This window comes from Carcharodon carcharias, chromosome 1 (genome assembly GCF_017639515.1).
Source record: "Carcharodon carcharias isolate sCarCar2 chromosome 1, sCarCar2.pri, whole genome shotgun sequence".
Lineage (NCBI taxonomy): Eukaryota > Metazoa > Chordata > Chondrichthyes > Lamniformes > Lamnidae > Carcharodon > Carcharodon carcharias.
The window spans coordinates 189,056,112-189,068,857 of NC_054467.1; the positions used below are offsets into that span (position 1 = coordinate 189,056,112).

The 12,746-nt window shown below is 42.1% G+C and overlaps 1 protein-coding gene across 9 annotated transcripts in view; it reads left to right on the top strand.

Moving 5' to 3' along the window:
• LOC121279313 (protein FAM214B) overlaps positions 1-12,746 on the top strand; it is a 163,847-nt gene that overhangs the window by 141,198 nt on the left and 9,903 nt on the right. Inside the window, exon 9 of one of the 9 annotated variants that reach the window (XM_041190528.1) lies at positions 4,277-4,476. The exons of the other annotated variants lie outside the window; for them this stretch is intronic. Within the exon in view, the coding sequence (XP_041046462.1) occupies positions 4,277-4,321 (45 nt within the window). The 3' untranslated portion in view covers positions 4,322-4,476. Of the gene's footprint in view, positions 1-4,276; positions 4,477-12,746 lie in introns of those variants that run through there. 9 annotated transcript variants of the gene reach the window in all.

Consider the following 12,746-nt stretch of genomic DNA (forward strand, 5'->3'; position numbering starts at 1 on the left):
TCAGCAGGTTTGATGACAATATCAGGGTTAGACCTGAGAGAACGGAGTGCAGCAAGTTCAGAGAGAGACAGGTTAGAGTGGGTGAGAGGAACAGAGAAATTGAGATGGCTGATGTCACGCTGACAGTTCTCAATGAAAAGATCAAGAGCAGGTAAGAATCCAGAGGGAGGGGTCCTGGCGGAGGGAGAATATTGGAGGCAGGTAAAAGGATCCATTGAATGGGGAGAGGACTCCTGCCCAAAGAAACGAACACGGAGATGAAGGCAGCGGAAGAAGAGTTCAACATCATGCCGAGCCCGAAATTCATTGAGATGAGGGCGTAAGGGTATGAAACTGAGTCCTTTGCTGAACGCTGAACGTTCAGTATCAGAGAGGGGAAGGTCAGGGAGTATGGTGAATACATGGCCGGGGCTGGGATTGGAAGACGGGATGGGGACAGAGGGACGGGCGGGGTGGAGGGTTCTGGATGGGAATTGGTGTCGATGAGTTGTTGGAGCCTGCGTTCCTTTGCACCTGAAAGAGACAAAGTTTCTTGTTGAGGTGTTGGATGAGACGAAGAATAAAATGAAATTGGGGGCACGGGCAAATAGGGTGTGTCGGTGCTGCTGGAGGGAGAGGTTGAGTGTGTTCATTATGGCGGCGAATGGCACTGAATCTCAGGATGCGACGAGAACAGCAGCCCGAGGAGCGTTGTATGTCTCGGAGATACCTGTAATCCTGGGTGGATTCGAAACATGAGGGATGGAACTTCAGTTGACATCCACCTGGGGTAAGTTGGAGACAGTCACCGAGGAAGGAAATATGTGATTAGTCTTTCGATTCTATTGTTGATGAGCTTACCAACAGGTGTTGTTCAGATGCCCACATGAAGGTTAACTGCTTAGATGGTGTATTGGAGGGCTAGCTATGTCTGTAGAATCATATGCCAGCAAGATTTTAAGCTTTCAGGGGAGAATGAATGAAATCCAGCAGCTTTTTATACACAACATTTTAAACTTTAATCTATCTTTTATTTCTATCTCTACAGTGACATCATAATAACCTTTTACTTCATTCTGTTTTTCACCCATGCCATCAGAGGTGCGACATGCAGTCCACATCCTCATTTTCCACTACTCTCCCCAACCAACCCCCTCACTAATCTAACTATTTTCATAATAGTTATAAAGGTTTTGGTCTGCCTTATCTACATACCATTGTGTAGCCTTACAGCTCTTTGCCATAGAACAAGTAGATCTGTCTCTTTTTTTTATGTCATTGTGAGATCAAAGTAATAACCTATCTATGATCTGGAAGAATGTTCTATAAAAAAGTGCTGGTGGACAGTATTATGGCAAACAGTACTGTTAGGATAGTACTAAAAGGGATAGACAGGGTAAATGGTTCCCCTGCTTGGGGAGTCTAAAGTCAGGGGACACAATTTCAAAATAAGGAGGAAGCCACTTAGGACCAAGATGAGGAGAATTTTTTTTGCCCAGAGGAATTGGAATTCTCTACCCCAGAGGGCTGTAGAAGTTCAGTCTTTGAGTATGTTTAAAGCAGAGATTGATAGATTTCTAAATACCAATGACATAAAGGGAAATGGGATAGTGTTGGAAAAAGGCATTGAAGTAGATGGTCAGCCATGATCATATTGAATGGTGGAGCAAGCTCGATGGGCTGAATAGCCTTCTCCTGCTCCTGTGTTCCCATAGACAAATTGCTGACCAAATATATTTAATGTATTTGCATTGCTGTGGATTGCCAATACATTGATAGAAAAAGGTCCTAATGGCGATTACAATGTCAACAAACCCCAGACACTACCACAAAGAGAGTTCACAAAATTTTTGCTGCTATGCTCTGCAAATGCACCCCCTTCCACTACCACAATAAGCCTGCCCTTTTTAATAAAGATATGTTGCTATAATTCCTGTGGAAAATAAGACATAATTAAAATGAGACCATTACTATGATGTCTGGCAAAATTGCCTGGACTGAAACCTCCATTACTAGACTTACTGGTTAGGGAAAAAGGAAGTGTTGGCTGAATGGGTGCAACTAAGATAAAACTGGAGAGACTTGATATCATCCCAGGGCAGCAGTTCACTGAATTAGAGCTCCAGCCATCCGCTCTACCACCAACCAGCTCACACTGATGACAGTATACAATATTTACAGGATGCACTGCAGTAACTCACCAAGGTTGCTTTGATAGTATCTCTATTCCCCTGTGATCTCTCTGCTGCCCTTTTCTGTTCAGTCAATGTCATGGGAACACCTTCACCTTCATGTTCCCTTCCAAGTCTCTCACAGTCAGTTTTCTGTACTGGTAAGGAGTGTGATTTTAATAGTAAAATCTCCAACAGTAACCCTACATACTCTTAGATAATAAAAACAGAAAATGCTGGAAAAACTCAGCAGGTCTGACAGCATCTGTGGAGAGAGAAACAGAGTTAATGTTTTGAGTCCATATGACTTCTTCAGAACTAAAGAGAAGTAGAAATGTGATGGAATCACATTTCTATTTCTCTTTAGCTCTGAAGAAGAATCGTACGGACTCAAAACATTAATTCTGTTTCTCTCTCCTGTTATGACATGGCACATGATGTGTGCCAGGCAGATCAAATCCATAAGGAAAACTTGGTCACGCTATCACAACAGTTTTGCAATTTGTATTTATTACGAGAAGATGTGTGCACTGAATTCAGAAGTAATGAGTCCACCAAGACCTTTAGAGATTTTAAAAATTAAATTAAATTATTTATTGACAAAAGAAAAGATGTCAAGCACATATATAAGGCTACAATTACTTAATACTATAACAAATCCTAAAATTTCTAATTAACCTGACTCCCAGTTACACACCCCCTTTAAGGCAACAGTCCAAAATAGATTTTAGATTTAAAAAAAAAAATCAGCAAGTTAACATGGTACCCACTTGACAGTGGAATTCCAAATGGCTTACGCCAACTTTAGTTATTGGAAACAACAGACTTATGCACAAATGGCTGGAGAATTCTTCAGGGCTGTTTCACACACTCCCTGTTAGATCTTACATGGCCCCCAACATAGCCTTTAATTCTCCTTTATATATGTTTATCCCTCTTTAATATGTAAATTGCATTGTTCCATATGCCTTTGGAACTGTACCTTTCTCATTATATAAAAACTTTCATGTTGCCAGTCTTGTCAGTAACCTTTAGCCTTGCTTATCTGGCTAGTTGTAAACATACTAACATCCCTTTGAAATCCAAACAATCCCTTCACTTATCTAAAAATGCAAATTCCTTTCACACCCTATTTGCTAAGACAGCATCCATGTTTACTCATTAGCAATTCAAGTGCATTTCTACAACTAGCTTTTTTTGATAATTTCAAGCTTGCAGTCTACCTGACTGCAAATGTAATTAAATCACACAGACAGAACCGTCTACACTTGCACCCATAAACCTACTTTACACCAAACCAGAAAAAAAAATTATCCTTTCATAACGTCCCACAGAAGCTGTCAGACCTGCTGAGTTTTTCCAGCATTTTCTATTTTTATTTCAGATTTCCAGCATCTGCAGTATTATCTGGATGCTCTTAGAGTTAGGGGGAATCCCTCAGCCTTGGCTCTTGACAACTGCATCTCAGCTCTCTGCACTTGGGTAGGAGAGTGAACATTCCATGTAAGAGAAACAAATTCTGGTTGTTTGGATGTCTTGGTAGCTTGGCTTAGACATTCACTACATGGCCACCAATGAATCAAAAAAAAAGTTCCGTTGTCAGTCAACTCTGCATGTGCAACGGTGAAACCGAATTTAAGAAAGAGAAATACTTCAAAAAGGAAGAGTGCAATGTCCTCAGCAAGAATGATCTTTGATTACATTGTTTTTTTTCTTTCGACTGAGTATTGAAAATCATTTGAGATTCTATTATTTAGCAAACCAACATTCTGGCTTTTTAAAAAAAATAAATTGGGAATATAGAATCACTAAAATTAACATCCGGTACTAAGGTTAATGAATAAGAGAATGGTAATAAAGAGTGATAAACCACCAGGGCCAGATGTTTTCCATCCCAGAGTTTTAAAGGAAGTAGGTGAGAACATTGCAGATGCCCTAAATATAATCCTCCAAAGTTCTCTCTATCCTTTGAATTGGAAAACTGGGTGTCATTCCACCATTTTAGGAAAGGTGAGAGAGGGAAGCCAGGGAATTATACACCAGTTAACTTAATACATGTTGTCAGGAAATTACTAGAGTCTATAATTGAGAATAGTGTGATGGAATGTCTTGAAATTTTTCACCAGATCAGAAAAGGCCAACGTGGATTTATGCCTGATGAACCTGACTGAATTTTTTGAAAAAGCGACCTACATAATGGACAGGGGAATATCTATGAATATTATTTCAGTGCAGTCCCAGAAGGCATTTGATAAAGTCCTTCAGAAGCAACGGTTAACTAAAACTATGAATTGAAGGCAATTTACTAAGATAAAAGCAAAATACTGTGGATGCTGGAAATCTGAAATAAAAACAAAAATAGCTAGAAAAGCTCAGCAGGCCTGACAGCATCTATGGAGATGAAGACAGAGTTAACGTTTCGCGTCCATATGACTCTTCATCAGAACTAAAGAAAAATAGAAATGAGGTGAAATATAAGCTGTTTGAGAGGGGTGGGACAGATAGACCTGGAGTTCCAGCAGGAAATGCATCTCCACCATTACTTGCTGTCTACACCTGCACCATTACTGGCTGTCCACATCTCCACCCTTACTGGCTGTCCCAATGAGCATTAATTGGCTGGAGACAGGACCTCTGCCTTTCACTTAGGCAGAAGTCCTGCCTCAGAGTTGCCTGCCAATCTGATTGGCCAGCAGCACTGTAGTCCCAGCAATGCCAGTGGCAGCAGTGGCCAGGACTGGGACCACAAGCAGTCCCCAGATTCTAAGTCCTGGAGCCCAGAAGCAGGAAAGTGCAGGGTTCTCACAGTGGAGAGGGGAAGTGAGGCCCAGAGGGATTGGGGAGAGGAGGGTGAAGTTCTTGATGGAGTGGCAAGGCGTTTGGGAGCACCTGCAAGTGGCATATCTTGGAGGGGAGGGGCGCCCAATGTGGAAAGTGGGTCCTTGAGGGAGGCACCCCCCTCCTCCAACCCTGTCACTTGAAGCCCAAGCAGGGTGACCTACGAGGCTACTCCTCTTGCCAGGCTCAAAATTGAGACCGGGCAGGAAGCAACCCTTAAATGGACAATATTTGGTGGGTAAGGGGGGGGCGCCACCCTTGGCTTGCTCGTGACCCCCACACCCCACTCCCAACCATAAAATTGTGAACAGGTCAGGGACAAGTAGGGAATACAGTGGGAAGGTTACCTGGGGAATTTTATGCACTCTCCGCATGCACACCCACCAGTAGGGGACTGTACAATTCGGCCCTTTGGGATCCAGACACATAGATCGTTAAAACTTTGTGGACAGGGACAGAAAATGATCAAAAGGCTAATGGGCTGCTGGCCTTTATATCTAAGACCACTAGGATATGAAGAGGATTGAAGTTATGCTGTAGTAATACAAAGCCATGGTTAGACCACACCTTAAGTACTGACAGCAGTTCTGGGCACCAAACCTTTGGAAGGATACATTGGTCCTGGAGAGAGTGCAGCAAAGATTTACCAGTTAAATTTCAAGGGGAAATTATACAAACCAGGGTTGTGTTCCCTGGAATTTAGAAGGTTATGGAGTGATGTGATTGAAGTTTTCAAGATATTTAGAGGAACAGATAGGGTGCATACAGACAAACTATTTCCACTACTTGGGGAGTCTAGGAATAAAAGGCATGGTCTGAAGATTAGAAGCAGACCTTGCAGGTGTGAAATTGGGAAACACTTCTACACACAATGCATGTACGTAAATGTACAAAGTATGGTGAATAAAGTTAGTGAGCTACAAGCAAAATAGCAGTGTGGGAATATGATGTAGTCTCAATTACACAAACATAGTTTAAAGATGGCGAGGACTGGGCACTTAAAATACAAGGATATAAAGTGTTCAGCAAAGATAGAGAATGAAGGAAAGGATGTGATGTGGCAAGGACAGAATCCATTTGGTTAGAATTGAGAAGAAAAATGGTAAAATCACGCTACTTGGAGTATTCTAAAGGTCTCCAAATAGTGGGAGAGCGATAGAGGAACAAATCTGCAGGGAAATCACAGAGATGTGCAAGTGATTCTGGAGAACTTTAATTACCCAAATATCGATTAGTATAATGTCAGAGTGAAAGATAAGGAGAGGGAGGAATTTCTGAAATGTGTTCAGGAGAACTTCCTTGATTAGTAAATTCTCAGCTCAAACAGAAAGGAGGCATTGCTGGACATGGTGCTGGGAAATAAGATGGGCCAAGTAGACCAAGTGTCTGAGGGGGAACATTTGGATAAGAATAATCACCATATCATAAATTTTAGATTAGTAATGGGGTGGAGCAAGAATTGAATGTGGAACTTCTAAATGGGAGAGGGCTAATTTCAATGTTTCGGTGCTGTGAGAAGTATCTGGCCATGGTGAAATGGAACTAGAAACTGACAGGAAAAACTGTAACAGAACAATGAGTGATCTTTAAGGAAGAGATCCTTGAGGTACAGGCTAAGTACATTCCAACAAGGGTGAAAGGTAAGGGAATCAAAAACAGGCTCCTTGGATGAGGCAGGGAGATAGTGTTAGAATCATTAAACTGGATCTTAGTTTTTAAAATATGAGGACATTACATTATTTGGACATTGGAGGCTACACATTGGGCAGAATTTTGCCGTCAGCAAGCAGGGGGCGGGGCCCGCTCGCCGACGCATAAAATGACATGGGATGATGTCGGGTGGAACCCCCAATGTCATCCCGCCCCACTTAAGTTTTCAGGAAGACGGGCCCACAGCAAAATCACCTGTGGGCCCGCTGACCTGTCAATGGCCATGTTAGGGAACTTTTTTTTTCTAGTTTTAATATCTTTCAACGTGGAAGCGATCTCCCTGAGGCAGCACTTAGCCTCAGGAAGATGTGCGCTCTTTCGTGCGCATGCGCGAAAAAGAGCACTCTCGCTTTTGGGGATCCCCCTGCCCGCACAGGAAGCGCATAGCGCTTCCCGCTGGGTGTCACGCTGGGCGTGCCTTAATTGGCCCGCCCACATAAAATGGCGGCGGGGCCCGTTTCTCCAGTGGGGATCAGCACCCCACCCGCCCAAGATTGGGTTGGGCCCGCCCACCCGACAGGAAACTCTGCCCATTGAGTTTGTTTTAAAAATGGTCATAAGTTCATCTTGGAACTTTCAACAAGCAGGCCTCTTCCAAGCAATCACCTGAGCTACGTGGTACTTGAGAAGAAGCTCTTTGTTTGTTTTGAACTGCAAAGAACTTTAATTAATGAAAAGCTGGAAGACAAAAAGGCAATCACATGGCAGAGGCAAACCTGAAGTTTGAACCTGTGGTTTTGCTTTCATCTCATTGAGGAAAGGCTAAGAACAGAAGGTTACCCTGACTAGCTCTCTCTCCCTCTCTGTTTTGTGAAACCATGTGTGGTTCTCAACCTATAGCCAGATAATTCTCACCTGAGTGTAGATTGTCTGCATAATTTTGGACTTGCTAGCCGAGACGGAAGAATTGGTGCAGCTTTACTCTCCTCCACACTGAAGCATCATTGGTGAACTTCCCGACATCTACTGGGCCCAGCGGCACGTCTTCACCCAAGGGAATTTCAGGCCGACAGCATCAAATCTCCGTCAACTTGAATTCTTTTTCTTCTTTCTAAGAGTTTTTTTTCCATCTGCCTGACTCTGCAGAGGCGACCTCTATGCCTTTCATTTGTCTGTTTATGTTTGTGTCTGTGAGTGCTGGGGAAGTTTAAATGGGTTGGTTAGTTACACTTGTTGATTGCAGTCATATTGCCAGTTCTTAAACCCTGTTTAAAAGGAGTTTTGTTTTATAATAAATTAATCATTGAGTTTTTTGAAAGAAGCCTGTTTTTTTTACTCTGGGTACCAGAAGTATAGGTAAACAATTGGCCAATTTGGTGAGAAAATTAAACATTTAAATCAATGGTACGGCCTGTGGAGTAGTGGGGCTTGATAACTCGTGCACTCCTCCCATCCCGAACATAACAGGAGAGTTGATGAAACAAGAAAGGAGGGCGTATGATGTATGTCAGGTGAATTCTTCAAGAGAAAACCAGGTCAAATACGATAGATTGAGAGGGGAGGTGAAGAGGAAAATAAGACTGGCAAAGAGAGAATATGAGAATATTCCATGAGATTAGAATGGCAATCAACATAAAAGAGAATCCAAAAATCTTTTAGCAGCATGTAAATAGTAAGTGAGTACTAAAAGTTGGAATGTGTCCTATTAGGGACAAAAAGGGTGATAAAGACACAGGACAAGGCTGGAGTACTTGATGAGCACTAGTATCATTGTTTACTGAGGAAAAGGAATCTGACAAAATATCAATAGAAGCTGAAATGGTGGAGGCAACAGATGGTGTGAAATTGAAAGGGCGGAGGTACTGGAAAGGCTGGCTATGATTAGGGTAGATAAGTCACCAGCTCTGGATGGCTTTCCTCCCAGATTGCTCAAGGAAGTGGGGATGGAGAGAGTAGAAGGGTTTGCCTTTAATTTTCAATCTTCCTGGATATGGGGGAGATGCACGAGGATTGGTGAGTGCCAAATCTGACACCCTATTCAAAGGGTGCAAGAACAGTCCTAGCAATTACAGACCAGTTTGTCTAACATCAGTGATGGTGAGGTCCTAAATCCGGAAATAATTTCAGGAAAAAAATCAGGAAATCCTAAATCAGGAAGAAAATCCACAGGCACTTGGGGAGGTTTGAGTTTTTTTTTATTTATTCATTTGGGCATCGCTGGCTATGTCAGTATTTATTGCCCATCCCTAATTGCCCTAGTTTAGAGGGCATGTAAGAGCCAACCACATTGCTGTGGGTCTGGAGTCACATGTAGGCCAGAGCACGTTGGATGGCAGATTTCCTTCCCTAAAGGACATTAGTGAACCTGATGGGTTTTTACAATAATTGACAATTGTTTCATGGTCATCATCAAACTTTTAATTCCAGATTTTTTAAAAATTGAATTCAAATTTCACCATCTGTTGTGGTGGGATTCGAACCTGGGCTCCCAGAGCATTACACTGGGTCTCTGGAATGCTAGTACAATGACAATATCACTATGCCATCGCATAGGGAGGCCGGTGAGGATTTTTAAAAGGCAGATCACGCTTGACTAAATCTAATTGAATGTTTTGATGAAGCAACTGAGAACATTGATGAAGGGAATGCATGAATGTTGTCTATATGAATTTTAAGAAAATGTTTGACAAGGTACCACATAAAAGGCTGGTTAATAAAATTGAGGCTTATGAAAAAGGAGGGCCAGTGTACAATTCAATTAAAAATCGGCTTCAGGACAGAAAGCAGTGAGTTGTGGTAGATTGTTGTTTTTTGGACTGGAGGGTGGTAGAGAGTGTTGTTTCCCCAAAGGTCAGTTTAAGGATCGCTGCTTTTTTTGCTATATATATAAATGGCTTGGATCTTGGAATATGGAGTAAAATTTAAGAATTTGATGTTGATACCAAACTTGGAGGAATGGCAGACAGTGAAAATGATACGAAGTGCCTGCAGCAGGACACTGATAGGCTAGCGGAATAGGCAGACAACTGACAGATGGAATTTTTACAGAGAATGTGAGGTAAGGCATTTTGGCAGAAGGGATTGGAGAGTCAGTACAGACTTAATAGCATAATTCTCAAGAGTGTGCAGGAACAGAGGGTGCATATGCATCAATACCGTAGTGACAGTATCGTAGAGGAGGAATTCCTGGAGTGTATACAGGATGTTTTTCTGGACCAATGCATTGAGGAACCAGCAAGAGAACAGGCCATCCTCAACTGGGTATTGGGTAATGAGAAAGGAATAATTGGCAATCTAGTTGTGCGAGGCCCCATGGGGATGAGCGACCATAATATGATAGAGTTCTTCATCAAGATGGAGAGTGACGTAGTTCATTTTGAGACTTGGATCCTGAATCTTAATAAAGGAAACTACGATGGTATGAGGCGTGAGTTGGCTATGATGGATTAGGAAACATTACTTCAAGGGATGACGGTGGATAGGTAATGGCAAACATTCAAAGAGCACATGGGTGAACTGCAACAATTGTTTATTCCTGTCTGGCGCAAAAGTAAAACAGGAAAGGTGGCCAAACCATGGCTTACAAGGGAAATTAGAAATAGTATTAGATGCAAGGAAGAGACGTACAAATTGGCCAGAAAAAAACAACAGACCTGAAGGAGTAGTTTCGAATTCAGCAAAGGAGGACCACGGAATTGATTAAGAAGGGGAAAATAGAGAACGTGAGTAAGCTTGCAGGGAACATAAAAACTGAGTGTAAAAGTTTCTATAGGTATGTGAAGAGAAAAAGATTGGTGAAGACAAATGCAGGTCCCTTACAGTCCGAAAAACTAAATACATACTTTGGTTCTGTCTTTACAAAGGAGGACATACCAGAAATGTTGGGGAACACAAGGTTTAGTGAGAGGAAGGAACTGAAAGAAATCAATATTAGTAGGGAAATGGCGTTGGGGAAATTGATGGGATTGAAGGCCGATAAATCCCCGGGGCCTGGTAATCTACATCCCAGAGTACTTAAGGAAGTGGCCCTAAAAATAGTGGATGCATTTGTGGTCATCTTCCGAGATTCTAGATCTAGAAGCTGTTCAGAGAAGGTTTACTGGACTAATACCAGGAATGGGTGGGTTGTCTTATGAGAAAAGGTTGGACAGGTTAGGCTTGTATCCACTGGAGTTTAGAAGGGTAAGAGGCAACTTGATTGAAACCTTTAAGATTCTGGGGGTCTTGACAGGGTGAATGTGGAGAGGATTTTTCCTCTTGTGGGAGAATCTAGAACAAGGGGTCACTGTTTAAAGGTAAGGGGTCACTCATTTAAGACAGAGATGAGGAGAAATTGTTTCCCTGAGGTTAGTGAGTCTTTGGAATCCTCTTCCTCAAAAGGAGGTGGAAGCAGAATCTTTGAATATTTTTAAGGCAGAGCTAGATAGGTTCTTGATTAACAATGGGGTGAAAGGTTACCAGGGGTAGGCAGGAGCGTGGGGTTGAGGTTACAATCAGATTAGCCATGGATCCTATTGAATGGCGTAGCAGGCTTGAGGGATCAAGTGGCCTACTTCTGTTCCTAATTTGTATATATATTCGTATCAGCCACGATCTCATTGAATGTTGGAACAGACTCAAGAGCCTAAATGGCTTACACCTGTATCCCGTTCCTTGAGAAGGTGGTGGTGAGTCACCTTTCTGAACAGGTACAGTCATGTGGGGAAAGTACTCCTGAATTCGCAGGATTTTGACCCAGCAAAGATGAAAGAACAGCAATTATATTTCCAAGTCAGAATTTTGTACAACTTGGAGGGGAAGTCAGAGGTGGTAGTATTCCTAAGTGCCTGCTGCCCTTGCTCTTCTAGGAGGTACAGATCATGGCTTTTGGGAGGTGTTATTGCAGAAGCTTTGGTGAGTTATTACAGCTTATCTTCTGGATGATACGCACTGCCAGCCTTTGACTTGTTCTTGTAGCTATACTATTTACGTGATTGTTCCAGTTAAGTTCCTGATCAATGGATTCCACCCCACACACCTCAAGCACATTCTGTGCCCTTGCTGCCCTCAGTGCTGCTTCCAAACCGTGTTCAACTTGCAGGACTATTGATTTCATCAGCTGATGGTATTCTGTAGGAGGTTTCCTTGTCCATGTTAGACCTAAAGCAATGAGACTTCATGGGGTCAGGAGTCAATATTGAGTACTCCCAGGCCAACATTCCCTCTAATTTTTGTTTTGGAATGTGTGGATAATTTACTTAAGTACACTTTTAAATATCTTAGCGCAGCTGGGCACGCACTGTAATTTAAAGGAGTCATCTTGTGCAGAACTTGAGGGGACTTTCAGGTAGCTGCGCAACTTAAAGGGATCATCCCTCTCACCTGTACCACCACCTTTGACTGATCTGTCCTGGGGTGGTATATCCAGGGATGATGATGGAGGAGTCTGAGACATGGGCTGAAAGGTATGATTCTGTTGCCTGTCCGATCTGTGGGACAGCTCCCCAGTCTTGGCACAGAACCCCAGTCACTAATAGATATTTTACATAGTATCAATGATAAATCTTATACTTTCAAAATCTCTCACATTGCTTGATAGTACTTAAATTTACATTTTTCATGAGTTACAAAATTCATATTGGTTTAAAAGTTGGATGTATTAATGGAATAGTACTGCATTCTTGAATTCTCACTTCTACCAAATAATTTTATTGTGCCTTGTTCTATACATATGTTCTTACTTAACAAATCCTTGCTCATATGGTAAGTTGGGGGAAGGGAAATTCAATCTTGTTCTTTGGTGAGGGCAATGAGTGCGTTGTGTAGAATTGGTCTATTTCTCGTAATTTTAAGTACTTAAACTACTATACTGTTTAAAGACCACATTAAACAGGAATTGTGCTGTCTCATTCTGTGCTTTTGGTGCTGACTGCAGTGTTTCTTTTGGCTTCTTTTCTCTTTTGTGTTATTTTCCCTTTGTTTTCTGATGGAATTGGAACAAATATTTTCTTCACACGCCTCAGTAGATTGGCTCTTCAATCCAAACACATCTGGATTAACAGCCATTAATTCTGGTACAATTGCATGCATTTTTTTTTTCTGAGAGGAGGTTTAAACATCATACAGAAT